Source organism: Wyeomyia smithii, chromosome 2 (genome assembly GCF_029784165.1).
Source record: "Wyeomyia smithii strain HCP4-BCI-WySm-NY-G18 chromosome 2, ASM2978416v1, whole genome shotgun sequence".
NCBI classification, from domain to species: domain Eukaryota; kingdom Metazoa; phylum Arthropoda; class Insecta; order Diptera; family Culicidae; genus Wyeomyia; species Wyeomyia smithii.
The window spans coordinates 157,807,607-157,835,476 of record NC_073695.1 but is presented as its reverse complement, the minus strand read 5'-3'; the positions used below and the strand labels follow the sequence as shown (position 1 = coordinate 157,835,476).

The 27,870-nt window shown below is 36.1% G+C and overlaps 1 protein-coding gene across 7 annotated transcripts in view; it reads right to left on the bottom strand.

Annotated features, from left to right (window-relative positions):
* Window positions 1–1,477: 1,477 nt before the first annotated feature.
* LOC129721827 (RNA-directed DNA polymerase from mobile element jockey) overlaps window positions 1,478–27,870 on the bottom strand; it is a 159,182-nt gene continuing 132,789 nt past the window's right edge. For 2 of the 7 annotated variants that reach the window (XM_055674860.1, XM_055674861.1), the window contains exons 1-2: window positions 2,404–13,059; window positions 1,478–2,343 (exon numbers count right to left, since the gene is read on the bottom strand). In XM_055674860.1, the coding sequence (XP_055530835.1) occupies window positions 8,661–10,004 (1,344 nt within the window). In that variant the 5' untranslated portion in view covers window positions 10,005–13,059 and the 3' untranslated portion in view covers window positions 1,478–2,343; window positions 2,404–8,660. Of the gene's footprint in view, window positions 2,344–2,403; window positions 13,243–13,281; window positions 13,786–13,842; window positions 13,937–17,326; window positions 17,441–27,870 lie in introns of those variants that run through there. The other 5 variants (XM_055674862.1, XM_055674863.1, XM_055674866.1 and 2 more) reach the window with 5 other exon arrangements.

Sequence of the window (27,870 nt, the reverse complement as noted above, 5' to 3'; positions counted from 1 at the left end):
TGGAGAAAATATTCGAAACAGGCTGTTTCGAACCTTGTTGAGAGAAGCTTGGGTTTTACAATCGCGACCGGTAGTTTAGATGAATCTGCAGCTGTTCTTATTAACATTTTGAAGACGTGTACGAATCAGTTAGTTGAACATAAATTTGTTTCGCTGAAAAACTCGAACAGCTGGTATAGCTTGGATCTTTTGCGCCTAAAGCGCAAGAGAGATAAACTGTACAAAAAGTTTTGTAGATCAAACAATCAGAATCATTGGATTGAGTACACGTTCGCGTGTAATAAATATTTACAAGCGATTAAAAAGAAGCTTTGTGAATATATCCAGAGAAAGATTGTTCAACATCAAAATAACAGCAAAGAGTTATGGAAAATTTTGAAATCTTTGTTAAAACCTAGTAATTGTAAACCGCGGTCCATAACTTTTGAAGGCACATTAGAACATTCAGAACAAGATATTGCATCTAAATTTAATGATTATTTTGTCAATAGTGTTTCATTGATCATTCAATCCATTGAATTGGTCGAGGAACCCGACGAAATAAAACAGCCGATTGACAGTAGTTGTAGATTTGATGGTTTTCACCCAATCACGTTAGATGAACTGAGAAAAATTTGTTTTTCATTAGGTAAAACGGCCGGAGTAGATAATGTAAATGCTGGAGTTATTCAAGATTGCTTCAATGTCATTGGTCACACTTTGGTGGACCTCATTAATGAATCGTTGCAAACAGGGCCCGTGCCTTTAGTGTGGAAAGAATCGTTGGTTGTTCCGATTCAAAAGGTTGCTGGAACGATTAAAGCCGGAGAGTTTCGTCCCATCAACATGTTACACACATTAGAAAAGATATTAGAACTAGTTGTTAAAGGCCAGCTTCTAGAATATTTAAATAGTAACTCGTTGCTAATTCCGGAACAATCAGGCTACCGGGAAGGCCACTCATGTGAAACCGCGTTAATCTCAGTAATTGCAAAATGGAAAGATAACTTAGAAAATAGAGACACAATATTTGCTGTTTTTTTGGATCTAAAACACAATCAAGCGCTTTGGAATTTCGAGTACTGCATTCAGATGGTTTGAAAGCTACTTGTCTGACAGAACTCAACGGACTGTTTTTAATGATTCTTTTTTTAATCCCGTGGAGACTGATCTTGGAGTTTCACAGGGAAGTGTACTAGGGCCCCTTTTGTTTATTATGTATATGAATGACAATGCGACGAGTTTTACGTTTTTGTGATATTAATCTTTTTGCCGATGACATCGTATTATTCATTGCAGCTAAGTTTTCTACAAGCTGCTACAGAGAATTTTTGTTATAATATCATTATGGACTTCAAATGATTTGATTTTTTTTTCATGCAAGATAGATTACTAGTTTTCATATCCACTGGTGGTCATAACTCAATTTGAAAAAAATGGCACTTGGTTCGGTCTGGTCGCACGCTGACCACTTATGCATTGATAGAAAAAAAAAGAATACCGTATACAGCACGTGCTGTGAATATGCAGAATATTTTTTATTGGTATGGTGGATTACACCCTAAATACAATCGATATACTCTAGTTGTAATACAAAGAAACGGTAACTTGGTATCAGATTGTTCTGATTAGATCTAAGATTGGTCTCCTTAGCCTTATGGTTTGGCTGATAAGTTACAGGTTTGATAGCTCAAAACGGGAACTTTTTTCATTTACTCTCCACATAAATTTACTATTTACATCATTTACTCTCCACAGATAAAAAGCCTCACAGAATGACAATGAGTTTTAGTTCGGAGTTTCTTCTTATATCTTTATAACCTTACATGCAATTCAAAATGACGATTTTTACATTCTTTAGTAATAACTTGGTCTGTGTAGAAGCTGTCTTTTCTGTGTCTTCTGCAAAGTTATGTGTTTCAATAATATACGAATATACTCGGAATATTTTTGCCCTCTAAATGCTACAGCTCTTTTTTGACTGTAATGAAAATAATTTTAAGCAGTAGTCTAATATGAAACAATGGGAGAGCAGGGGCCTAGTGTGGTTGGTAACGTCTCCGCCAACCACGCTCGACGCCTGGGTTCGAATCCCACCGCCGACATAGGTGTCGATGGTTGTGAGGTGGCGTGATCCACTCACAACCAACCTAACTGGTCTAGATTCTGTCCTAGCCGACACCGGGAGATTTTCTGAGGCGAAAAATCTCTAGGATCACGCCTTCCATCGCATGAGGGAGTAAAGCCGTTGGCGCCGGTGCGTTAATAAACGGGTCGTGAGTTAGGGTCCTGGGTGTGGAGTCGTCTCCCTGGGCGTCGGTGATTGGCCACAACAGTGGCGGAACTAGACCGACGGAAAATAAGCTAGAATAAAAAAAAATAATATGAAACAATATATCTCCAAAAATTTCATGACAACGCTACCTACAGTTCTACTGAGGACACCGTTTCTCCAAAGTGCAAGACTGAAAAGCTACTAGCGGCAGAGCAGGGAACTAAAATATATTGTCATTCTCTGAGGCTATTTATATACTAAGATTTTTTTTGAAAGTGAAAGTATGTTAATACAACCAGTATTTGGAGAGTAAGAAAAAAAAGATCACAATTTTGAATTCTCGTACCACTGTGCTACGGCAGTAAAAAGGAGAATGATACACCATTACACAGTGTTCGGAAAAGGCAATATGACGAACTTAATTCTTTTGTGCTTAAACTGTTGATGTTAGCCAAAGACAATGTTCATAAGATTTGTTCTAAAAAATATAACGGAAATGTTGTTAGGAAAATTTTTTGATCAAGGCCTACTATCATAAAAATAAAAAATCTAACTTTTGGTACAGCAAAGATACATGAATAGTATCTTTAGCAAAGTTGTAGAATTTTGCAAAATATTAAACTTTGCAGAAGATATTAAATTTTTATGACGTCTATTTACTGAAATACAAAGCATTTTCGCTGTCAACCCCCTCAAATTTAGTTTTTTAGCAAAACTTTTTAAATATTGTTTTTTCAAGAATATAATGTTCTAGACAAATATGACGAACATAAACACATTTTTCATAAATATTTCAATTCATAAATGAATGAGTAGAGTGATGTTTTAGGTATGTATGTTTCTGGGGGTTTGTATACAAAAATGCAAAAACTACCTGCTTAATTAACGATGATTTGTGAATTTATGAAACATTATCTCGCAATACTTTCAAAATTAGTGAGAACACTTCTTAGGTATATTCAGTTGTTGATAGGTGCATCCATCAGTCATTCAACGTGAGTAAAATGAACACATAACAGCAATGTTTATTGTTAATTATTTATTTAATTTTCATCTGTCTCGTTTTCACTCTCTGTGAAAATTAATATAAGCTTTGCATCTTTTGAATATTCTTGATGCTTCTTTTGCGGTTTGACCCGTAAGCCGGCAATTACTGGATTTCAAGGAACCAATAGACGACGTATAAGATCACCGTTAGTAACAGTTCGTGAAATTTTTCGCGTGTGATCTAGCCTGAACCTTTTTATCACTTTGTTCAGTGACTCTTGCGCTTGTTCAGATAATAACCCTGATGGAATATTGAAATGGTCAATAATGCCCGCAATACAATCAAACAATAGTGTTTGAATTTTGATGCGTTAATTTTCCGGCCAGATGAAATGACCTGTAGTATTGTAGCGCAACGTTGAATTGCATGTAGATCATTTGTTGGTTTCCATATATCCTTGGTTTTACTTGCCAGCAACAGTCCATATGTTATGTGTTCATTTTAATCACATCGAATGACTGATGGATCTATCATGGATGCACCTATCAACAACCAAACATATCTAAGAAGTGTTCTCACTAATTTTGAAAGTTTCGCGAGAAAATGTTTTATTAATTCACAAATCATCGTTCATGAATCAGGTAATTTTTGCATTTTTGTATAGAAAACCCCAGAAACACATAGGGTAGGGAACGGTTTAAGCAGTAGCGCCTATTTTATTCAGTCGAAGAAAACAGGCCACAAACTCTTGCATTTTGATCAATATCGACAGTTTCAATGATGGAAACGAAAACTTTGATTGTCTAGCTGTCTAACGAATATAAGAAATACCGTTAATCACAAAGAAATCTGTGAACTATTGCAATTGAAACAAATCGACTTGATTTGCAGCCATTCAGGAGCCACTTCGTGTACTGAAAAAACCTGAATTATTCCACCTAGCAGTCAGACCCAGCCTTTCTCATTCAATTTTTTATTTGTAAAAATAGATTTACATGAACGCTTCAATCCAATAAATGTATATTCACTCTTTTGGTTCTAAAATATTGATGTTGTAATCTTTACATATAAAAATGCAGTCAAGTCTGTCTGTCTGTCTGATCCATATAGGCCCGAAAACTACCGAACCGATCGACGTGAAAATTTGTATGTAGGGGTTTTTGGTGCCGATAAAGTTCATATGATAGTTTGAGACCCCTCCCTCTTCTGGAAGGGAGGGGTCTCATACAGATGAAACATAAATTTCTGCACAACTCAAGAACAAACCAAGCAAATGAAACCGAATTTGGCATGTGGATGTTTTAAGGGGTAACAAATATGTCCATAATAGTTGGATGAAACACAAATTTGTGCACATCTCGAGAACTAATCAACCAAATGGAACAAAATTTGGCAGGTAAATGTTTTTAGTGGTAACAAATATGTACATAATGGTTTGAAACCCGACTCCTTCTTCTATAAGGGAGGGATCCCATGAAAGTGAAACACAAATTTCGCACAGCTCAAGAACCAATCAGAAATTCAACCAAATTTGGTATGTGAATGTTTTTAGAGGTAACAAATATGTCCATACGAGCGGGGGCCTAGTGTGGTTTGTAACGTCTCCGCAGACCACGCTCGACGCCTGGGTTCGAATCCCACCGCCGACATAGGTGTCGATGGTTGTGAGGTGGCGTGATCCACTCACAACCACCCGAACTGGTCTAGATTCAATCCTAGCCGACACCGGGAGATTTTCTGAGGCCAAAAATCTCTGGGATCACGCCTTCCATCGCATGAGGAAGTAAAGCCGTTGGCGCCGGTCCGTTAATAAACGGGTCGTGAGTTAGGGTCCTGGGTGTGGAGTCGCCTCCCTGGGCGTCGGTGATTGGCCACAACAGTGGCGGAACCAGACCGACGGAAAATAAGCGAGAATAACAAAAAAAAAAAAATATGTCCATAATGGTTTGACGCCCCTCCCTCTTCTGGAAGTACATGTTTCTTCACAATTTTTTGCACATCTCGCGAACTAATCAACTAAATGGAACCATATTGGCAGGTGAATGTTTTTAGTGGTAACAAATATGTTCCATAATCGACCTCAGACAAATACCATTTTGAAATCCAAGATGGCGACTACCGGTTTGTGAAAAACAGCCTAAAATAAACAAATACTATCCAATATGAGTCTGGAACCAGAATGATGCAAGGAGCTAACAATTGACCTCAGGCACCATTTTGAATTGCTAAATGGCAACTTATAGGCAACAGTCGGCAATGACCGAATAATACTCAATATGGATATTTCCGTAAACGTGATGATGCATTGAAACCAAACATTGATCCTGGACACTATTTTGAATTTGAAGACGACCACTTTTAGTTTCTGGAAAACAATAAAAAATACCTCCCAATATGGGTATTTCCGGTGTCAGATTGATGCCAGAAAGTCTGCTGATAATGACAGAATACCACCCAATATGAATATATTCAGAATTAAGGCGATGCACAGAAGCCAAAAGACGAGGATGTTGTCATTTCGATAAAACCAATCATTTCAAACGATTTGTTATTTGACTTTGATCATATCCTATGGCCGATTCGTTGTGCATTTGCAGACTTCAAACAAACCGCAAGGAATCAATGAACTTGGAACGTTCAAATAGTACGACACCACATTTAAACTATGTTGAGGCCACATATATCGATCAAAGCAGGTATAGTTTTGAATAGTCTTTGAATTTCTCTTCTTTCCAAAACTTTTGAGCCACATATCAAATTGTTATGAAGTTTGTTATTTGTAAGTTTGAGAGATGACTCGTTCGTATGACACTAGTTATGTTCAAATAAGTCATGTAATCTTTGAGATAATAGACTTTCGTTGTTTTATTAACAATTCAATACATAACGGTTGCTTAAGTTCGATTATAATCAAATGAAATGGGAACGTGTAGGGCAGCCAAACTTTGAAACCACGTGTTCAATCATAATTCATCAGTTAACCCTTAACTAGCCCGCTCATCTGATAATAATAATCAAAACGGTTGTGTAGTTTCTGAGCAGGGGCGGACGAAGGCTGATTTGAGCTGCAGGCGAAGACTGATTTTGCCGCCCCCCTTCCCCCTACGTTTCCGACATATCAATTTCTTGAGGCACCTGTCTTTCTATCGATATCATCGCCAAGCCACACAAACGTTCTTGCGACATGGTCGATCGTAAATACGTCTTTATTAGTTTTAGTTTTGAGAAACTTCTCTCGCCACTTGCTACACTAATGGGTAAAGTAAGTAAAATTCTCAAAGATACAAAAATATTCGTAAAAGTTTCAATCAGTTGATTTTTTGTAATGTAGTTTAACACATTCATTGGATTCGGCTGGCAACATAGGTGACAGAAAAACAAGTTCTTGGTTCATTTCATGTCCATCGATGTAACACTCTTTCTTGTGTGTGAGGATTTTCTGTAAATGTAGACAACTTTTCTCTAACTGATCTGTACTACAACCCATTTAACTGTGTATATCATACAAGAAACTGAAATTGTCATTGTGATTTTTCATTAGCTGGAATCGATCCTTGAACGATGCAATAGCTACATCCAATACAGAATAGAAGAAATTCACTTTGAAAGAGAGTATTTCTGATGTAATTGGTTCATCTGACTGTTCGGATGCAAACTGTTTCTTTATCATTCTCGGCCGAATTCGTGTTTCTATTTGAAATTCCAGATTTACTTCTGAAATGTCGGCAAGTTCATTAGCATCAGTAATGACTATTCAGACCTTCTTCATTTCTCATATTTTCCAAAAAGTTTTGAACGATGCCTATCAAGTCTATAGCGATTTCTAGAATGCTATTTATTTTTTGAAGGTACCTACTTGCTCACTAAATTGGTTTTGAACAAAATTGAATGCCAAGCTACTAAACTGCATAAGAATCTGAATTTTTTTATTTTTTTTTGCTAGGCTTTTAGCAGTATTTCTTGCAAACGCATCTTGCTTTAGATCCTCGCTTGCTTCATATAGGGCATAATAAATTTCTCCTATAATAAACCTCAAGGGAGTAACAGCATTTTTTTTTTATTTTTTTTTTGTAGGGGGATTTGTTAGTAGCTTAAATATTTATTATAAATATTAGTGAATAATGAGTATGTGTGTCCAATCACAAATGGTGACTTCTCAAAACTGTTAGTAATTTGTAATTTTAATTGTTAGGATTTGTTTGCTTTCGTAATAAGGACTTATCATTCGTAGGGATTTAAACCTACTTGTCAAGAAAGGAAAGTAAACTTACAACTAACTTAAATGCTAACTTATTGGCTATAAAGATAACTTATCGTAGCAATTGAGGATTGCAACGATTTTTGTCGAAAATTGTTAATAATTTTATTTGACATAGCTACTAATGGTTCAACACCAGTAAGTCTATGTAATTCGAGTGTACCAAACCAAGGAGGACGCTTCAAAATCATTTTCAGAATTTTATTCTGAATCCTTTGGAGCGTTTTCTTCCTTGTTGAACAGCAACTTGACCAGATCGGTACAGCATAAAGCATTGCTGGTCTAAAAATTTGTTTGTAAATCAAAAGTTTGTTCTTTAAACAAAGTTTAGAATTCCTGTTAATGGGAGGATAAAAACATCTCGTATATTTGATGCACTTGGCTTGTATACTCTCAATGTGCTCTTTGAAAATAAGTTTTTTATCATAAATTAGTCTCAAGTACTTAACCTTGTCAAACCAACTTAAAATAACCTCATTCATCTTGACAACGTGATTATTGTTTGGTTTGAGGAAAGAAGCCCTAGGCTTATGAGGAAAATTTATCATTCGAGTTTTAGAAGCATTGGAAAAGATTTTCCACTTTTGCAAGTTGGAAGAAAAAATATCTAAACTTTTCTGCAATCGACTGCATATAACACGAAGTCTTTTTCCTTTTACGGAAATGCTTGTGTCATCGCAGAGCAATGACTTTGTGCATCCTGGAGGCAAATCAGGAAGATCTGAAGTGAATATGTTATACAGGACTGGGCCCAAGACAGAACCTTGAGGCACACCTGCTCTGACAGGAAATCTATCAGATTTTGAATTCTGATAGATAACCTGCAGAGTTCGATCAGTAAGATAATTTTTCAAAATTTTGATTAGGAAAATTGGAAAATTAAAAGTTTGCAATTTCGCAATCAAACCTTCATGCCAAACACTGTCGAATGCTTTTTCTATGTCTAAAAGAGCATCTCCAGTGGAATAACCTTCAGATTTGTTAGCTCGTATCATATCAGTAACTCTGAGCAATTGATGAGTAGTGGAATGCCCATGGTGAAATCCAAACTGTTCATTTGCAAAAATTGAATTTTCGTTGATGTGTGACATCATTCGGTTAAGAATAATTCTCTCAAACAGTCTACTTATTGAAGAAAGCAAACTGATTGGTCGGTAACTTTAAACTTCAGCTGGATTCTTATCCGGCTTTAAAATTGGAGTAATTTTTGCATTTTTCCATAATTTGGGAAAATATGCAATTTCGAAGCAGCAATTGAAAATTTTCACTAAAAATTCCATTGTGCTCTCAGGGAGATGTTTGATTAGTATATTAAAGATTCCATCGTCACCAGGTGCTTTCATACTTTTGAAATTTTTAATAATTGATTTAATCTCATTCAAGTTAGTTTCAATTATTTCTTCAGGTAAAATATTCTGGGAAGAAATTAAATCAAATAGACGTGTGAATTTATTTTCAATTGGACTCACAAAATTCAAGTTTGAGTTATGAACACTCTCAAACTGCTGAGCAAGTCTTTGAGCCTTTTGTTCATTGGATACAATAAAACGTTCACCATCTTTTAAAACTGGAATAGGCTTTGAAGGTTTCTTAAGCATCTTCGACAGCTTCCGAAAGGGTTTTGAATATGGTTTCAATTTTTCAACTTTAGTCTCAAAATTTTGATTTCTCAGAAGAGTAAATCTATGTTTAATCTCTTTCTGTAAATCTTTAAAAATTGTTTTAAAAACAGGGTCACGAGAACGTTGATATTGACGTCTGCGGACATTTTTCAAACGAATTAGAAGTTGAAGATTTTCGTCAATTATTGGTGAATCAAATTTCAATTGAGCCTTTGGAACAGAATAATTCCTGGCATCAACAATTGCACATTTTAATGCTTCCAAAGCGGAATCAATATTCACTTCGTTTTGCAAATCAAGCTTATTATTGAAATTTCTCTCAATATGAGTTTTGTATCTTTCCCAATTAGCCTTGTTATAATTAAAAACAGAAGGGTTTCTTAGAGAAGAAAAGCATGTAGGACTATTCGGAGACAAAATAGAATAGTATCCTGAAGAACAATCATTGAATAAAATTTTGCCATTGGAATTACTTCGAGAATTATTCCATGATCGATGTTTAGCGTTAAAATCGCCGATTATAAAAAATTTCGAACGATTTCTGGTGAGTTTTTGTAAATCACCTTTAAAATAATTTTTGTGCTCGCGTGTGCATTGAAATGGTAAATATGCTGCGGCAATAAATAAAATCCCAAGTTCAGTTTGAACTTCAACTCCCAAAGTTTCAATAACTTTCGTCTCGCCGGAACCCTGAATCCTATCATTTCTATGAACCACGTATTTGGGATCATATTTTAATTTCATGTTAGGTTTCAAATATGTTTTAGTAATAATTGCAATATGCACATTATTTACTGTTAAAAAATTAAAAAGCTCATTCTCATTGGCCTTCAATGAGCAAGCATTCCAATTTAAAATTTTGATCGGTTTATTTAAAATCATTGCTAAATTTTAAATAAGAAACAATTTTAATTGTAAAATTGGTACCTATTTGAATGGCTTCAAACATTGATTTTGCCTGCAACATGGCGTTCATGTTGCAGAAAAGAAAGTTTACCTGCCGTAATAGGCCCCAGGCAGTTGACATTAGAAAAAACATTTTCGGTAGTAATATTAGCTGGGGTAATAGGTGTACAATTATTTTCTAGCGTATTTTGCTTACCCATATTAACGGTCATTACCGAACTACCAACATTAGGCGGTAGAATGTCCGAACTACCTGTAACCTGTGCATATGTTAAACGGGTATGCAAAGGAGTAGGTAAACTATGCGTCACTGGTACGCTTGGAGAATTTTGTTTTGAAGCTTTTTTAATTGGGAAATTGAATTTTGCTTACCTTGCCTTGCCTTAACAATTGCTAAACGGACTGGGCATTGATAAAAATTCGACATATGGTTGCCGTTACAATTCGCACAGCGAAAATTTTTACTCTCTTTCACAGGACATGTGTCCTTTTTGTGAGAAGAGTCTCCACAAATGAGGCATTTTTGGTCCATGTTACAGAACTTTGAACCATGGCCATAACGTTGGCAAATACGGCATTGGGTGATATGCTTTTCACCTCCGCCAAACTTCCTATAAGCTTCCCATTTTACACGCACGTTATATAAAGCATGTGCTTTTTCAAAAAATTTTAAGTTATTAAACTCACTGCGGTTAAAATGAATGAATTAGTTTACAAGGGAAATTCCAGTTCGCTGACTGTTTTCACCTCGTGATTTTTGTAGGGAGTAACAGCATCAATTCGACTTTCCCAACGCATTCCACTCGGAGGCTTTACCTTAAGAGAAGTAATGTGTTTTTTGAGAACACTCCAACGATGAGTTGATGCAGAAAAGAAGTTGAAAATTTCTTGCACGACACTGAAAAAGTCTACTGCATCAAAAAAATCAGGCGACCGCCTGCTTCGCCTACGCGTTAATCCGCCCCTGTTTCTGAGATAATGAAGTTTCGTGATTTTCACAAGTCGGCACATTACAAATGAAGTTACAGTTCGATTACAGTAAAATTCAATAGGGTCTTCTGAGGCAGCTAGACCATTCATTTGACACTAATTTTGTGGGAATCGGGTCGGCCATCTCTGAGAAAAGTGAGTGAGTTCAAGTAGTCTTCGGAATATGTTCCTTTGCATAGCTGGATTTCACATTTTTAAACATAACAGGCAAAGTAATAGTCCGACTGCAAAACAAATCAATAAAGTCTTATGGGGCAATTAGACCTTCCATTTGATACTGATTTTATGAAAATCGGTACAGCGATCTCTGAGAAACATGAGTGAGATTAAACAGTCTTCAGAACACGTTTCTTTTCATAACTTTTGAATCACTAGTTCAATCTTTATGAAATTCAAAACTTAAAGGTTTTCTAGGTAGCCCGTTCTTTTGAGACCAATTTTGTTTAAATCGGTTGTGTAGTTTCTGAGATATTGATGTTTCATTATTTTCACATTTTTAAACATAACCTCTAAACTAAAAATCCGATTACAATAAAATTCAATAGGTTCTTGAGGGGAAACAAGACCTTTCATTTGCAATTAATTTCATGAAAATCGGACCAGCCATCTCTGAGAAAAGTGAGTGAGAATAAAAATCTGCACATACACAGACACACACACATACACACACACATACAGAAAATGCTCAGCTCGTCGAGCTGAGTCGAGTGATATATGCCATTCGGCCCTTTGGAGCACTTTTATACTTTCGGTTTTGCAAGTGATTGCTATACCTTTCTAGGAGAAAGGCAAAAACGCCTGCAAAACAGATGGAAACTGCTTAAAATAGGTTCGGGGTGATTGGAATAGTGTCCCTTGATTGATAACTTTGATTGATGATTGTTAAAGTCTGCTAACTTAGTTTTACAACCTGAAAACAAGTTCTGACAGAGGAAATGATAGAGAACACATTGATATACTACTGTTTGAGTTTCACCCAACACATTTCGAGTATTTCGTCGGAATACACAGGCGGTTCCTAAAGCTGCTTAGAATATGTTCCCTACCCTACCTAAAACATCACTCTACTCATTCATTTATGAATTGTCAAGTATCAAAGTTTGACTAGCTTATAGTACAAGGACTAAGTTTTAAAACAAAGTATTTGATGATGTACACCGGTTTGCCTCTTTCTCCCCTATACGCATTTAAATCTAAGAAATAATTTAATGAAAAAATGCGCTAACTCAGTATAGAACGATTGTAGTAACATGCTGTCTTCAAAAGAAACCTGTGTTTTTATGTTGGTCATATTTGTCTAGAACATTGTGTTCTTGAAAAAAACAATATTTAAAAAGTTATGCTAGAAAAACTAAATTTGAGGTGGTTGACAGCGAAAATGCTTTGTATTTCAGTAAATAGACGTCATAAAAATTTAATATTTTCTGCAAAGTTTCATATTTTGAAAAGTTCTACAACTTTGCTTCAGAAACTATTCATGTATCTTTGCTGTATCAAAAGTTAAATTTTTTATTTTTATGATAGTAGGCCTTGATCAAAAAAATTTCTTATCAACATTTCCGTTATATTTTTGTGAACCATTCTCATGAACATTGTCTTTGGCCGTTTAAGCACAAAAGAATTCTCGACTACTTTGTGATAAGGTCGTATATCTAAACGTAAACAAAACGAGTGAGAGTTGTATTCCTTGTACTTCACAAGCACAAATCATCTCTCACTCGTTTTGTTTACGTTTTTACATAAGACCTTATCACAAAGTAGTCGAGAATTAAGTTCGTCAAATTGCCTTTTCCGACCACTGTGCATTAACATGTAAACTGCATGTAAACTACTCCATCAAGTAATCATTTTAAAATCTATTCGCGTAGAATTATAGTTGAAAAAAAATATTTTGATATTGTTGGCTTAGTGTGTTCCATACAATGACATGAATTGCTACTAAATCAAATTCGGAAAATTTCCATCGAAAAAATTCGTCATACACTTTTTTGCACATCTATCGTCGTCGTTCATTTGTAAGTTTGTTCTATAAATATGTATGATTATTTGATTATTTGATAATTTTGTACATAATTTTCAATTTCCTGTGCGGTGGGTCAACTAGAAATATTTGATCCCCGTTTTCATCTAGGTAGTCTACATATTCAATTTCGAAAATTGTTTTGAATCCTAGTGCTCCCATAACTCGTTGTGATATGGATCCAGTAGCATCTGTTTTCATTAGCTGAAAATAAATTAAGACGATCATGAGTTGAAATCATTCCCAAAATATGTATTATTGGAAAAATTAGATGAAAATATCCATTCGGAACTTTATTGTACTGTAACCTATTGGTAAAGATATTCAAATCGATATCTGTCATTTATAATTTAATTTCAAGTTGTACAGAATTGAAACCTGCAAAATCGACTGGCGTTTTCGGTAACGTTACGAAAAAGTTTATTTTTAAAAATAAATTCACATCTATTTCTGGATTCAAATTGACTAACGTGATAACCTGGTACGATTGAATATTGTAGTTACTCCTGGAAGAGCTTGAGTTTGAACGACCGCAGATTTCGTAGTTATTCCTCCGTGATGGATCTCAGCTGGTGAAGTTGCGCAAAAAAACGCATATAGATGGCTATTTGGGAATAATTTATCATCTTTAATGTGCAACAGTTCAGTAGCTCCCGCTTTGTAAAGGCTCTGGCCACGTCCTTACGGTCATTAGGGAAGGAAACTAGGAAGTGTTAGAGTTTACCTATGCATCTCGAACGACTATAACTGGAAAAGAAGGTACTTTTTATCACCGTGGTCAGTGACGAATTTTTATATTTTCACCTTTCCCTTCACACGCCTATTTCTATAGACTCTACCACTCTTCTTCACCGAGCCTCGTTTAGTTACTCTGCAAAGTATCGGTTCAAGTTTTTTTCTGGAAATTAACGTAAAAGAAGGGTCAAGTAGGAGGATGGGAGAGAGTCTGAAAATAAACCCATGCGTAAAAGTCCCTTCGACACCGAACGGTCGATTGTAATGAGATTCGGACTCATGACCGTTCGCTCGTCTAAGCGGACTCTATAACCTTAATACTACGTGCTTTCTATTCCAGTTGCTACTGAAAGAAAAATGCGAGTAAATAAATAAATTGCTGTCGTCTCATGTAAATATACATAGGAGTGGCAATAAAAATCGACTGTTCGAATGTCATTTAGAAGTAGGGCATAAAGGTTTCTTCTCGAAAAAAAAATTTCCATGGTCAATGATACTAAACTTCTTAGAAATTAGTTATTCCAATTTGTTCGCGACATTCTGGAACTTCTAATTTCTTTGGATGATGGAGTTTCCCTGTTTTAACTATACTATCAGACCCGGATTTGTAAAGAGGGGGGGAAGGGGGGGGGGGTAGGGAAACTGGGCAATGCAAACGTTCATAACTTTTTTGTTTTTCATTTTATCATTACCAAATTTTGACATAGTAGTACATATTGCCATCTTCAATGTGTAAAAAATTGTATTTTTCTCGCCCATTGGTCTTAAGAACCACTTTTACCGAACTGTTGTCCGACATCCTTACGACATGCCCAGTAGGGTAGGACAAAAAATAAATGTTAGCTCCCATGCACTTTCCGTGTTCCTCATGGGTCCCATAACAACTGTGTAACTTTTCAGATCGATCGGTGAAACGCCCGATTCGCGCCCGATTTTTAAAGTTTCCATACGATTTTATATGGGAAAATCCACTTTTCAATACTTATTCTCTAGAGATGTCAAGTTACCTCTTAAAAAGAATATCAATACATGATATTTGTAGGAAATTTCCTGGGAAAAACTCTTCTGAAGACCGTAAGACGCTACGATGCTTGTAAAAACAGCTATTAACCCCAAACTGATTGTATGTCTGACGAACGGCTCACCATTAAACTTTTCCAGCAACACTGCTACTTTTTTTTTTGATTAATATTAGTGAATAATGAGTATGTGTGTCCAATCACAAATGGTGACTTCTCAACACTGTTAGAAATTTGTAATTTTAATTGTAAGGATTTGTTTGCTTTCGCAATTAGGACTAATCATTCGTAGGGATTTAAACCTACTTGTCAGAAGCAACACTACTACTGCATGCTGCTATTGCAAACTTGCTTAAGTATGAGAAATAATTTCGCGTGGAATTAATTTTCAAAGTGTGATTTTTGCTCATAGTATCTTCGGGGAAGCCTCCAAGATAAATTCAAACGATATCATTCCTCATCACATGGTTGAATTTGCAACAGCAGCATGCTGCAGCAGTATTGCTAGTAAAATTCAATGGTGAGCCGTTCGTCAGATATTCAATCAGTCTGGGGTGAATATCTTTTTTCAAAAGCAAGGTAGCGCCTGAGGACCGCAACTTCAGAAGAGTTTTTCCCAGGAAAATTTCCTATAAATATCATGTATTGATATATTTTTAGGAGCCAACTGGACATCTCTATAGAAAAAGATTGAAAAAGGGGTTTTTCTCATATAAAATCGTATGGAAGCTTTAAAAATCGGGCGCAAATCGGGCGCAAATCGGGCGTTTCACCGATCGATCTGAAAAGTTACGCAGTTGTTATAGGACCCATAAGAAACGCGAAAAGTGCATGGGAGCGAAAAAGTAACACCATCGCTTTTTTCCCATATCCCTTTCCGACCGAGCTCACACAAATGTGTAGGTAAAAAATGACGGATAACAAAACCTAAATCGAAGCAAATCCTATATAAAACATTTGCTTGTTCCGGCTTTTTATTTTTCGTAGCAGCTGCGATGTTGAAACTAGCGTTTTGAGCAATAAAACAATTAAAAGGACGTTCAAAAAGCGAGAAAGAAGGTTTTGTTTAAGTCACCTTCTACCTACGCAATTATATGGGTCCGGTCGGAAAGGGATATAACCGTGTCCCAGTCTAATGCCCAGCCTACCGCAATCTGCCAATTTCGGCGGTGTGGACGATACATGGCTCCCCAAGCAGTTCCTGCAGTTCGTGGCTCATTCACCTTCAGCTCGTTCCATCCACTATCTGCAGTCCACCGGAGATAGTTGCGCTCGAAGACCGCAAGGGCGCGTTAGTCCTCCACAAGCATAGTCCATGCCTTATGCCCGTAGAGGACTACCGGTTTGATCAGCGTCATGTAAATGGTTAACTTGTTACGGCGGTGAATTCTACTCGATCGGAGCGTCCTCCGGAGATCAAAGTATGCACGAGTCCTTGCCATAACGCGCCGATGAATTCCTCTGCGGGTATCGTTGTCGGTAATTGCCAGTGAGCCCAAGTACACGAACTCGTCGACCGCCTCGATTTAATCAACACCAACTTGAACTCGTGGTGAGAGGTTAGCACTGTCTTCTCTGGAACCCTTTTCTTTCATTACTTCAACTTCGTTTGGCTCCGTTTGGCTTCGGTCTTTAGTCCGATGTATGTATCCACCATCTTCACAAAGGTTCGAGCCACAATGTCGATATCGTCGGCGAGGCCAAACAGTTGGAGCGACTTTTGGAATCGTGCCACTCGTGTTATTATTCGCTCCTCTTATGGCACCTTCCAGGGCAGTTTTATACAGTAGGTAAACCTCTTCTAGTTTTGAAGGGGCTTTAGAATGCCACCAATACTAGAATTAAACACATTACTCGACCCATCGTCGCTTTGACCAACCGTGTTAGTTTATCCGGGAATCTACATTTGCGTATAATTTGCCATAGTTGGTCTCGACACATTGTATCGTATGCCGATTTACAATCGATTAATAAATGATGTACGGGCACATTGTATTCGCGGCAGTGCTGCATAACCTGCGGAACCACTAATATCTGATCCGTGGTAGCGCCGGCACCCATGAGTCCCGCCTGGTAGTGCCCCACGAGCTGCTACAAAAATGCGGATAGTTTTTTTGGTTCACAACAAAAAATGCGGATAGTTGACGGAAGGGTATTTAGTACAAGAAACTCTACCTTGTAGGCGGTGTTCAGTAGAGGGATTGTTGCCTTTTTCGTAGATGGGACTCACGATACCTTCCATCCACTCCTCCGGTAATCGTTCTTCCTCCAAAATCTTGACAATTACCCAGCTAGCCTGTGTATCTGCACCGTAGCGTAAAAGCTCACTGGGAAGTTGGTCCAATCCAGGAGCTTTGTTTTTCAGCCGGGCAATCATCTCCTTCACCTCCAGGAGATCGGGTGTTGGAATATTGTTTTCTTCTGCTCGTACTTCAAGATCAGTTGCCATACCGTTATGTTAATTTGTTATTACTAAATAAAGACAACCTCCAACTCTAGAAATCTCATTTATAAAATGGCAATATCATACTAACCCCAATAAATCGAGCGTAGCGATCACTCCCTCTAACCAACTTTGCTTATTTTGAATCAAACCGGCTGTAAACTCTGGTACGTTAAGGTATCGTAAATAAGCTGAAAATAAATAACTTTAAACATACAATAAGCGTCAGAATCGAGAGGCTTTCCGTTGTTCGCTTAGTAAGGTATTTCATAGAAAATGAACAAAAATATATTATAATATATATTTTAACATGTCATTCCCGATTTCGCTAAAACTTTCTACTGTTGTTCCTTTCCGATAAAGAGGTCATTCTATGATATCAGTTGTTCATGCTGACCAACGACTGCTGTTTCAAAAGCATCTTTCCAAAAATGTGATGTGAATATGTGACTAAAATATTCTATGTCAGTAAAACGGTTTGTTTGATTCAAATAGTGTCTTCAGCAGAGTCGTAGGCAATAAATTTGCGGTCCTAGAAAACAATTAGTTCACTGTAATTTCCTGTCCTTTCCTGTGTCAAATTTACAACATTGCTGAAGACACCTTTTTAATTAAACAAGCCGGTTTTCTGATATAGAAAACTTTATCTACCAGTCACATTTTTGGGTAAGCCCTTGTGAAGCAGTAGTCGTGAGTCAACATGAACAGCGGATATCATGAAATCATCTTATTATCAAAAAGCAACAACTGTGAAAAGTTTCAGCGGAATCAGAAATGATCGATCAGGATCGGAAGAAGCATGGAATAACTCTTACAGAACTACTCCGAAAACTAAATCAATAAAAAAAGGACGAAAAGTCTAATTTAAATTTCTCGGGTTAGCGGGAGAAATAACATTAGCCATAGCCACTACCTGGTTAATGGAATATAAACACCAAATCGTGTCACGTCCTCTCAAATGATGGCCAATCCTATCAAATGATGTGCAACATTTCAGTGCGCTTTTCGCGAACCTGATGCTTGGCTGGTGAGATAGAGAAAATAACAAAGCAACACGAGTGCAAATCGGCCAAATAATTAATACGCCTTAACGGCGGACTTCATGCGTATTGCTTCGGTATGGACGCGCCCATAATCCGGGTAAGTTTTGCTTATCTAAGAGCAAGCGCACTGGTGAATTGCCATTTGAGTTGCTATTTTCACAACGCTGCTGGCCGTTGCTATTTTGGATGGCAACCGATGCACAGTGGGGAATCGCTGGCCATCAGCCAAAAAATTTTTTTTATCGTTAGCTGTTTCATAATGTTTTTCCTTTATTGCTATAACATTCAAGTGTCTAAATCCAAAATTTGGGCGCAATATCATGGAATCTAAATTTTTGTTGACTTTTCAAAGCTTGCGAACTGACGTTTTTTGTCATTTTTTTGAAAAAAAGTACATTACTTTGAAATGCTCTGTAGCTTCAATGATAGCTTGGATTTTTTTGACGTCAAAGAAAAAGTTGTTGTAAATATTGTGCTAAACAAACCCTTTTCATTAGATATTGTAAAATTTGGTCATAATAGGCCTGACACTAGAAAAAATTTAAAAAAAACGTGGTGTTTTGTAGATAAGTAGCTTAAAAGTTTAGTTGCCGCAGTTTGCCACGGTTGTGACTACATTCAAAATTAAGGTAAAAACGTAAGCTTTCAAATGCATACTGTCCGCTGCTGCGCAAAACTGCGCAAATTGTCACTTTAGTTAAAAAAGGCAATAGCAGTTTTTATTTCATTTTTTTTTTGAGGTTGAAATTTCATCCAGGACTAATTTTATTCATAATCATGATACCCCATTAATGGAAATTTATGATATCGAACCCAATTCGTAAGAATAAAATAAATATTTGGGCAAAAATTACAAAATTTATCAATTAAAAGTTATAAAATAAGTGTTAAATAAGAAAATGGTAAACAAATCTTTATGAATTTTTAATTATGTCAAACTTCATCACTTTCTGCAAATTTAAAACAATATTAAAAACCTTTTCAATTTATGATCATGAAATTCGCTAAACTGATTGAAGTTCTAAATACTAGCAGCAAATTCATACCCTCAAACTCCGGCTAACAACAGCCCGTTTGCTTTCGCTTCGCACTCGTTGGCATACAAAAGTAAAGCACACATTTTGCTTTATGAGAAAAAAAAACAAAGAACAGTCGTCGCCCTCCGCATTTTTTCATATTCATTTAGAACGTTGTGTCATTCCAGTGTCTTGGTTTTCAAATTCATAAATTCGTTGAATTTTATTATGGAGCCTTCAACTTCAGCGGCACCACCTAGTTCAATGTCTAGTAAGTTGTCAATTCATGGTGTTATAAATGTATTTAAATGTCCTCTTGCAACCATAGAAACCGGATTGGGAAGATAAAATATATATGAAACAATGAAACATCGAAAATTACTAGAAGAAATGAAAATTGCAGCGAAAGACATTTTTCCTGCGGATAAGTATAATGAACTTCAAATTTTCTGGAAACAATTCAACACGAGATTTCAGCGATCACAGCGGAAGATGATGATGCTGATGATGATTTTTTCAATTGTAATTAGTTTGTATTACTTATGTTGTTTTAGTTTATTAAAAAAAATATATAAATATTTAGGGCAAATTGGTTTAGTTCGAGGGGTCGTCCAAAAATTACGTATTTTTTCAATGGGGAGGATACCCGGTGGCACTACTTGTGATCAAAGATGATATATTTCTATAAAAAAAGGAAAAAAGTGCCAAAAAATATTAAAACTTGGATTTCGTGCTTTACGGACGACCCCAAACAAAAAATGGATGCCAAATTCGTGTTCAGCGCCCCAAAATTATGTAAATACCAAGTTTTCGTCGCATTTATCGACATTTTTTTTGCTTGGCCAGCCTTTGTATGGAGTCGCCCCACTGTGCGATGTTCGCACCGGTCGTTGCTATTGGGGATTACCAATTCATCTATTTCTTTTTAACGCCGGCAGTTGCTAATTTCTAAAACCGTCACTAGCTTGCATTAGCAAAATGTTTGTGTGTGTGGTACTACCCAAAAATTCTGCGCTTCTAGTAATAACCAATTTATCTGTCCGTCAATGATCTGCGTTCTTTCTGCTTCACAAAATATCCCCTTTATTTCAAGCAACTCTGTTTTAACTTTGTTTCCGTTCTCTCCAACATCGATAACACAATTCTGTTGCAGGTTTCTTCTTTTGTACGTGCATGGATTTTTTTTATTCTTGTATGTTTAATTAATAATAACTATTATAAATTATCAATATCATTAAAATAACTATTATAAATTATCAATATATTATCAATAACTATTATACTCAAAATTGGCAAACTGTCATTAATTGTATTTTGTACTTTGTGCTGTCTCGATTCCTACAATTGCTATTAATATTTGCAAATTTGCAGCCAAACAAAATTTAAATGTAGAACGCGGAAATTGTTCTCGAGTATTTGGTTGATTCTAGTGACGAATAAATGATGTCGCGAAACAAATCTTTGTATACGCGAATATGAAAAGGATTTTTGGAAAGATTCGAGGTGGCTCTTAGCCTGGAAAACGGTAAAATATTGACCGCTATGCTGAGAAAGTTTGTCATCCAGCGTTTTAACAATGTTTTTTTCGGAAACGCCGCTTTCGAATTCGTCTTACGTTGTTTTCGAAGATTAAAACAGCTGTAGATGCGAAAAATGGTTTTATAAATGTTTACCCACCCAAAAAAACACCCTGTGTAAAATTTCAGCTCAATCGAAATTAAAATAGATTGGTTCACGCCGATACTTGCGTCCCACAACGTGCTTAACCAAGGCGAAGCGTTTCGTCTTCCGGGGCCGACCAATTATGTTCGAAACAATCATTATTTTCATAATATTGTTACGAACATTTACTATCGAGCACAACATGCGGCACGTTGCTATCGCGTTGCCAAATTTTATACTCGCTACTACCCGAGGTGGGATTGCTATTTCCCAAACCAGCATAGCGACGCCCGGTGCGGTTGCCGCGTTATGGTGGGAGTTGTCAAACTAGCTTTAGAAACTTTAATTTAGCCACTAGTGGGCTTGCTCTAAGGGCTCCCGGAATGAGTGTAGCGATTTCGCGACATGATACCTAGATATCTATTCATGTCACACGGTAGACGTTTAGCCAAAATAAATGCGCCATTGATTTTATGAAGATGTGATCCACTTCGAAGAAGTTTTGCTTGGTCGATAAACATCGTGATCGATCTAATAAACTCGTGATGTATGCCCTTTGAAAATACGTCCGCCAAAGTTCATTTGATTTTTCGTGGAAATCGCGGTATTCAACAAAAGAGCAAGATCGCGCCAAATGACCTATGGTTGAATATCGACCATTTTTGATTTGAATGAAACTTGGCACACGTATTTGGCTTAGCAAACTGAGCATTTTTCACAGATGGAGAGATTTTTTACACCCATGAGTTACATTCTAAAAGGGCGTATGCCTTTTGGCATAGGTTTTATTCGAAGCATTGTAGCCCAGAAACCGTTGGTTGTATAGAAAAACTGTCTGAGAATGAGTTGTAGGGAAATAAAAATGCACCATAAAAAAATATACACTGTACAAACAAAAATTTTTTTGACCAAGAAAAATTAAAAATAAACATTAAATTTCAATTTAAAAAAAAAAGATTTTTTTTTAAGAAACTTGACGTTAATACGCAATTTAAAAAAAAATCCTGGATGGAGAAATGAAAAATAATTTTTTTATGGTAGATTATTTTTTTTATAAAAATTCCAATTCAAACATTTTCCAAAACATTTTTATTCTGATGATTACAAAAGATGCAGAGAGACATTTTGAATTTAAAAGCTCTTGGAAGTAAACATTCTAAAGGCATCGGTTTTCGAGTTATTTTTTCTTTAAGCTCGAAAAATTATTAATATTTCGGAAAATACACGTTTTTCTTATTTTGTCCGTGGTTCTTTAGCAAAAACCATTCGTTCATTGAAATGTTTGATCAAAAATATACAATTCATTCTTTGACAACAAAACGATTGGATAAATAACTCAAGCACTAAACCTTAACCTACCTACACGTTCCCCTTGCCGAATGTTTTATAAAAAAATATGTTTGTCGTGCAACACTACCTACTTGTTTACTAATAATAATTGTTTGTAAAGTACGCAACCAATAACTACTGGGTTACCTATAATATCTGTTTTCGTATATAAATACGATTGCACTACTCCAGATGTGTTAGTAACAGTTTGCATTTTGTGAAGATGAATTAAGTGAAAATGGAATACACCAAGCCCAAATGCTGTAAACCCTTTCCTGATCATCGGTGCTCATCAAGCTTACGCAAATTAAACGAAAACGTTATTGCAAAATTAAAAATATTGAAAAGTCAAGCTCATTTTAATACGTCTTTATCAAGTACTCCATCATGATACTGTTGCGGTTCAGGTGTTCATTGCCAAATTAATGAGTTTTTTGAAAACAACAATACAGTTGAAAATAGCGATATTGATGTCTGATGGAGCTGCCTCACAATATAAAAATAGAAAAACTTTGCAAGTCTTTGCAAGTTCAAAACAAAATATAACGTCGATGCAGTGTGGCATTTTTTTGCGACTTCTCATGTTAAAGGCCCATTCGATGCAATTGGTGGCATATTAAAATGAATGGCAGGAAGTGCAAGTTTAGCTAAAGAACATGAACATCCCATTACAAGCGCAAAAGAATTGTATGATTGGTCTAATCAGAAAAGTAATAAAAATTCATCAAAAATGTCATTTAGTTGGGTATCATATGAAGAATATGAACAAGGAGTAACAGAATGGAGCAATATTTTCAAAAAATCTATAATAATAGCTGCCACAAAAAAGTATTACTCTTTTGTTCCGATTTCAGAAAATAAGATACAAACGAAGCTGTTTTCAAAAGATGACGAATCATTTACTTATGATGTACATAAAATATAAGGTGAAACTAGTTCTGTAAAGTGTATGTCATAAAAAAATATGTTCCCAAGATAATAAAACTCGAAAATAAATATTTGATTCTCATGTATATTTATACCACTTAGAACATTTAACTCTTTTCTAGAGAACCGTTAGCCCAATCGTTTTGTTGTCAAAGAATGAATTGTATATTTTTGATCAAGCATTCCAATGAACGTATGGTTTTTGCTGGAGAACCATGGACAAATTAAGAAAAACGTGCATTTTCCTAAATAATTATAATTTTTCGAGCTCGAAAACCAATGTCTTTAGATTGTTTACTACCAAGAGCTTTTTGATAGAAAATGACTCTCTGCATCTTTTAAAATCATCAGAATACAAATATTTTGGAAAATGTTTGAATTAGAATTTTCATAAAAAAATTAATCTACCATAAAAAATTATTTTTCATTTCTCCATCCTGGACTTTTTTTTAAAAGTTGCGTATTAACGTCAAGTTTCTTTGAAAAAAAAATCAACTCTTTTTTTTAAATTGGAATTTAATGTTTATTTTTTTTTATTTTTTTGGTCAAAAAAGTTATTTTTGTACATTGTATATTTTTTTATGATGCATTTTCGATTCGCTACAACTCATTCTCAGACAGTTTTTCTATTCAACCAACGGTTTCTGGGCTAAAATGCTTCGAATAAAACCTATGCCAAAAGGCATACGCCCTTTTAGAATGTAACTCATGGGTGTAAAAAATCTCTCCACCTGTGAAAAATGCTTAGTTTGCTAAGCCAAATACGTGTGCAAAGTTTCATTCAAATAAAAAATGGTCGATTAAATTTTCGCGTATTTCCAGGCGATTTGAAATGATTTTGCTCAAAAGGTACTCATCGCTCAACTTAGTAATGAGTCAACATAACGAATAACATTTTTCGATCTCGTTAATTACCGCGGTTGTACGAGGTCGGCCTCCAAATATAATTTTATTAGCAAGCGATGTTTTCACCCAGTGAGTATTGGTAGGGTTACTCTTTTAATGCTTGGAGTATGATGTGTTGATGCTAGCCGATATCTCATACTTTAACTTTTCGATTTAGTTTTTATATGTTCCAATTATGACTAGTTTGGCATTTTGTCAACAAACTTAACTCTATATTTTGGCCAATATATAGGTTACGGACCCATGAATCGCCCACTTTATTCAAGACTAACCAGTTATTCGTGATACATTTTGATGTGATTTTTTTTAAGAAGTGCAACATTCACTGTATAATGCACAATAAAAGTTGTGTTGCACATTCGGGTTGTATTACAGCCTAAAAGCCTTTCTAGTCGTGGTCAATAGAAATTTCCAGATGAGTGTCCAAGCCCCTGAATTCGACCTCGAAAATCCTAACTTCGCCCATCCTTTTTTCGCAGACCTCTGATATATGGCAGTTGTTAAAAGAAACAAATCAACATGAAAAGAAAACCAATTTAATTATGTAATGCAATTGGTTGGTCAACCGTGAAAAGCATTGGTTTTATCAATCACCCAGTCTTATTCGAGATTCTATGTAAGCTCTTGTTGTTATGGTGGTTCTGAAGTTATTTAGGTTAGAGACTGTGTTATAAAGAGATCCCGATCAGGAGAGCATAACTAAAAAATTACAAAATTCTATCGGAGATACAAATAACATATTTTGATACAATTTTGTATTTTCCCATTTGCTTTTGATAACAAAATTGAATCTGAATGAGTTAGATTAACAAATCCTGAAACGAAGTTGTTCTGAAACAAATCTAACAAATTTTTCGTCTCTATCGTAACCTGTTGTTTATAACAATGGTTCTTATTATACTGTTCTATGTGCTATCTAATTTTGTTAGAAAGCTGATACGTTAGTAACAAAGTTTGATATGGGTTTGATATTAGTAGAATATTTTGTTACCTATTTTAACACCTAACGGGGTCAAAATTAAAACACAACCTGAAAGCTTTTTCACATAACAAACTAACAGCCTCTGTTACATTTTAGTTTTGTCTTTCTGATCGGGATACGCAAAGAAAAAAGCAGTAAATATGGCAACCCTTTGCTAATATTCTATTTTAAACTATTCTGGCAACCACATTTATTTTCGCATGACTTTTCATACGCACTACACGCAAAAGTTCAAGCTTCAATCATCCAATGTGTCCTTACAATTCGCACAGAATTTGCTCTGACTTCGCACAACCAATGCGTGATACGCATAACGCAAAAGTTGTACAAGGAATACATTGACAGAGAGCAAAATTAGAATATGTAACATATACACAAAAATCGTAATGTCTCGGTAAACTTCGGCTTCGGGCGAACGATCAGTTTCGAGGCGCTCAAAAAACCGTTCTTTACTTTCGCGAGCCGGTGCGTATCAACGGCTCGTGCATCCCTAAAAATCGTCAGCAACCGAAACAGCCAATGGCGAGCCTTGTTGCCGCGGAAGTTATTGACGCTGGTGCCAGTAACGCAGAACCGAATGCATGTGAATGAAATCAGAGTCATAATTAAATGCAAAATGTTTTGGACTAATTTCAAGTTTTTGTTTATTGTTAATGATTGAATGATGTTTTCAAATGACCTGATTCATGAAAGTGAATCGATCAGACAATAATTTCTTCAATGGAGTCAGTACCCAGCTTATCAGTATTGATTGCTGGTTGCACTGTTTTAACGATGCCAACCTTCTGAACATCGGCTGATGCTTTATAAGTGTAGTGGTTTGGAGCTGCGCAATACATTCAAAATACGCTAGAGCATCAAATGCGTTATGCCCAACGCACATGCGTTGTACTGGTTCCAATTTTAATCAGTAAATGCGCTAATTTCGCTCATAAATGATCTGGTTACGCACACTCCAACTTTTGCGTGTAGAAAGTGTAATGAAACTTCGAAACTTTGTAAGGATATATTACTGAGTTTCAATGCTTGTTCATACAGTTATATAATTTTCTATGCATCACTCAACCCTCTAGTGCCCAAATTAATTTCTAAACGGACTTCGATAAAATCACTATAAACCTTTAGAAACATTTTTTAAGTATTTATTGAAGCTTTTTGGAACTTCGACTGAAGCCCGCCAAATGGCGGCATTGGGCACTAGAAGGTTAAAATATGAGCATGACGAACACATTTTTCGTTGAAACCATAATTGCACGTGATTCACAGAATTTATACTGATTGCAACACCCATTCTGTACGAAAAGTAACACGCATGAGTTTGTTTACATTGTATACTTGGAGCCTCGATTTGACGGTTCACTTGAAGTTTTCGACCTCACTTTTTGCGTATCTGTTTATAACACCGTCTGTAATTTAGATCTGGTTGGTTGATAAGCTATGTTACTATTGAACCTATAATTTTAAACTGGATTGTGAAAAAATCACGTTGTCAATCTTCGATTTATCCCACAACAATCAATCTTGAGCATGAGCATGAGCATGATTGACCGCCCGCGGTTGCTACTCCGTTATTGCCAGATCAGCTGTAATTACACAGAAAACCAATGGATGATGCTTGGGATTAACATTCATCCTCAATGTGTAAAAACTGGTGACCTTAATCTTTATATTAGGCAATACCAGCGCCGGCCGCATCCGAATGCAGGTCTAAGAAGGAGTGTGTATGGGAATATGTTGACGTGATACTCGCTTTATTGGAAGCCGAGAACACCTCTGCACTTCCACGAGAAATCACTGGGATGTTGGAGAAAAGGGTAAGGTTTGCAGCAGGTTTCGTTTTGGTAAACGATGCGCTGAGTTCTAATACCGGGTTCATAATAACAAATATCGCGCGTACGAGTTCATTATATCTTCTACGGAAATCATAACGCGATCCGAACTCATTCCGGTTGATGATGTAACACCGCAAAAGTGAAGCGCACGCGAGGATACCGGACCTATAACCTCAACAAGACAGACTCCAATATTCGAAAATATGTTTATGATGTCATTATGCAACTACCGAAACGTATCTCTCATTGATTTATCTCAGCTGACTACACAATGTTACGAAGCAACCAGATATGCATTAACCAAAAACAAGAAAAAAGTAAATATATAAACCCTCAACACATACTGCAAGCGGTCAGCAAGAGAGCTTCAAAAACGGCCTATTTGCTTGGCCATCGCCGTTCGAATCGAACGAAAAAAAAGAAAAAGAAAAAAAAAGATGTGTGCGTTGACAGACGAGTCGCGTATAATCCTGATATTAATAGCAAATAACTGCGATATTTGGTGGCGATTAATTACAATGTTTTGTCGCGATTAATTATTTACGATATTTATCGAACGAACGGAACCTACTCTGAATCACTGCGTGCTGGAATAGAATCTACGGGTGGACAGTCTGCGAATAAATGGTTTGGTACACCTCGGAAGTCACAACACACCGAAAATCTATATTTGAGTAAAGCTCACCTGGGCCGAAAATACGTTAACCCCGGAAAGTTATGCGCGACCGCTCTATTCCTTCTTACCGACGCATACGCGCGGAGACACGGTATTTCGCGTTGATTACCACTTACTTCTTGAATAATAATGCGAAGATACCTACTGAGTATGAAAAACTGGCAAAGTTTCATGCATTCATAGCTAGAAAATTTTTAAAATTGCAAATATGCATATCTAACAAGACCGAGTACTAATTAGATTTAACAAAATGCCAAAACAA